The 2251-nt window shown below is 35.9% G+C and overlaps 1 protein-coding gene across 1 annotated transcript; it reads right to left on the reverse strand.

Moving 5' to 3' along the window:
- Positions 1-921: 921 nt before the first annotated feature.
- On the reverse strand, positions 922-1881 carry LOC126497786 (olfactory receptor 8H1-like). Its single transcript, XM_050135959.1, has one exon. It carries the CDS (start codon positions 1879-1881, stop codon positions 922-924), a length of 960 nt encoding a protein of 319 aa, XP_049991916.1.
- Positions 1882-2251: the final 370 nt, after the last annotated feature.

Raw genomic sequence — 2251 nt, forward strand, 5'->3', positions numbered from 1 at the left:
ATCAAACCACACATACAAGCCTGTCCCATGTCCACCAAAAGATGGCAAACACAAAATAAACTCAACTATATTTTTATAGGTATATTTTATCATGGTGTTTTTGTTTTTTACCTTACTGGTCTTTTGCTTATGTATTGTGATTTCTGATTTTCTATATGAATCAATGCATGTGTCTCAGTGCTATCTATAATGCTACAGATACTGTTCACCAGTGTGGCAAACACAGGCACTAGGACTTTTGTAATTATAGAAACAAAAATACATGAAAGAAAGGTAAAACCACAAGTTAAGTGAATGGAAAAAAGAAAAAGGCCATAAAACCTGAAATGTTATATGACAGAGTCAGGATCTCTGACAAAACCAGTAAATGAGTAACCTACAAATGTTTACAAATCACTACATCTAGTAACAACATTAAGCTAATTGTAATGTAAAAAAGATTCTAGAAAGCACAGATAGCAAGAGATAAAGAAATCATGTACTCCTTTCATAGTACTTATATATAATACAGCCAGTACATGGAATAGCTTCTGAAATTAGGGGCATTGCATACATATTAGGAGATTTTAAATGAAGAAAATTTTAATTCTATGTCTAGTAAAGACTACATAATTCATGAAAATAGAAATTCATTGTTAAATATATGTCTTAGTATGTCATCTTTTTTGAATGTGAAACTGGAGCCTTACACAATTGATAAGTTCCTAGAACACAAGCATAAGGATGTGAGTTTAGGTCCCAGACCAAAGTAAGTATCCTAGCAGAGAAACGCATCTGAAAGCCTAGTGCCAGCTAGCAGTGACAGTCACATCCCCCAAAGGCTCTGAGCAGCCAGCCTAGCAACAGGTGAGTACTGGCTTCAATAAATCAACCTGTCTCAAGGGCTAATGTGGAGAACAAGATAGTAGGAAACAATATGACTCACCACTTACCCTCATTCAACTTCCTGAATTCTTGTCTCTTCTTCACTAATCTAACAACAGCACCTTTCACTTCTTTGTTCCTGAGACTATAAATGAGTGGGTTCAGCATGGGGATCACAATGGTGTAAAACACAGAAGCTACTTGATCCTTTCCCAGGGAGTAGGACTTACTCGGTTTTAAATAAGTAAAGATCAGAGAACTGTAAAAGACAGTGACTCCAAGGAGGTGAGAGGCACAGGTGGAGAAGGCTTTTTGCTTTCCTGAAGTGGAATTGATCTTCCAAATAGTAGAAAGAATGAACACATAGGATACAGATATTGTGATAAGGGAACCCAGAATGGTGGAACCTGCAAAAATGAAAATAATTATTTCAACACCAATTGTGTCACTGCAGGACAGAGATAAAAGTGGAGATGAATCACAATAAAAATGATAGATGATGTTGGACTTGCAGAAATGTAGTGTAATCATGGCAAGCACACCGACAGAGGAATCCACAGTTCCAATCATGTAGGATCCAGTGAGCAGGACAAAGCAGCATCGTGAAGACATAATGATAGGATAATGTAAAGGTTTGCAGATTGCTATGTAGCGGTCATAGGCCATTGAGCAAAGCAGAAGACATTCAGTAGCTGCCAAGAGGATGAAAATGTACAGTTGGGTGAAACAACCTATAAAGGAAATGCTCTTGTTCAAAGAAAGCATGTTCTCTAAGGTTTTAGGTGTGATGGCAGTCGAGTAACTGAGGTCAAGGAATGACAGATGGATGAGGAAGAAATACATTGGGGTGTGAAGCTGGCTATCAACACAAATGATCAGCATCATTCCTGTGTTCCCCAGCACAGTGACCATGTATATCAGGAAAAACAGCACAGAGAGTACCAGCTGGAGATCTTTGGAATCTGTCAGTCCCAAGAGGATGAAGTCAGGTTTATTTGTCCAATTCCAGGTGTTCATAGTGAATATCCGTACATGATAAGAAATCAAAGATAATGTTTTGTTTTTAGGATGGCATAGAGATTCTTGTGCATTTTGCTATTGTAGTTTTTTATACCTATAGCATATAACAGCAAATAATTCAATTACCAGTTTTAAGTACAAAATGCCATTTGATAATGTTATCATCTCTAATAAAATGTGCTATATTTAAAAAACTTGATACTAGTTTAAATAATATCCTTTTATGAATTTAATGCACAGAAAATGTTATCATGTATGTGATAATAATTATTATCGTATTTTATAGGCATATAAGAGGCCAAAAATTCAGTTAATTTATGTGAACAGAGAAGAATTCATTTAGAGTTTTGAATCATTGTAAAAATGT

Source organism: Alexandromys fortis, unplaced genomic scaffold (genome assembly GCF_014885135.2).
Source record: "Alexandromys fortis isolate MF-2015 unplaced genomic scaffold, M_Fortis_MF-2015_v1.1 scaffold_23, whole genome shotgun sequence".
NCBI lineage: Eukaryota > Metazoa > Chordata > Mammalia > Rodentia > Cricetidae > Alexandromys > Alexandromys fortis.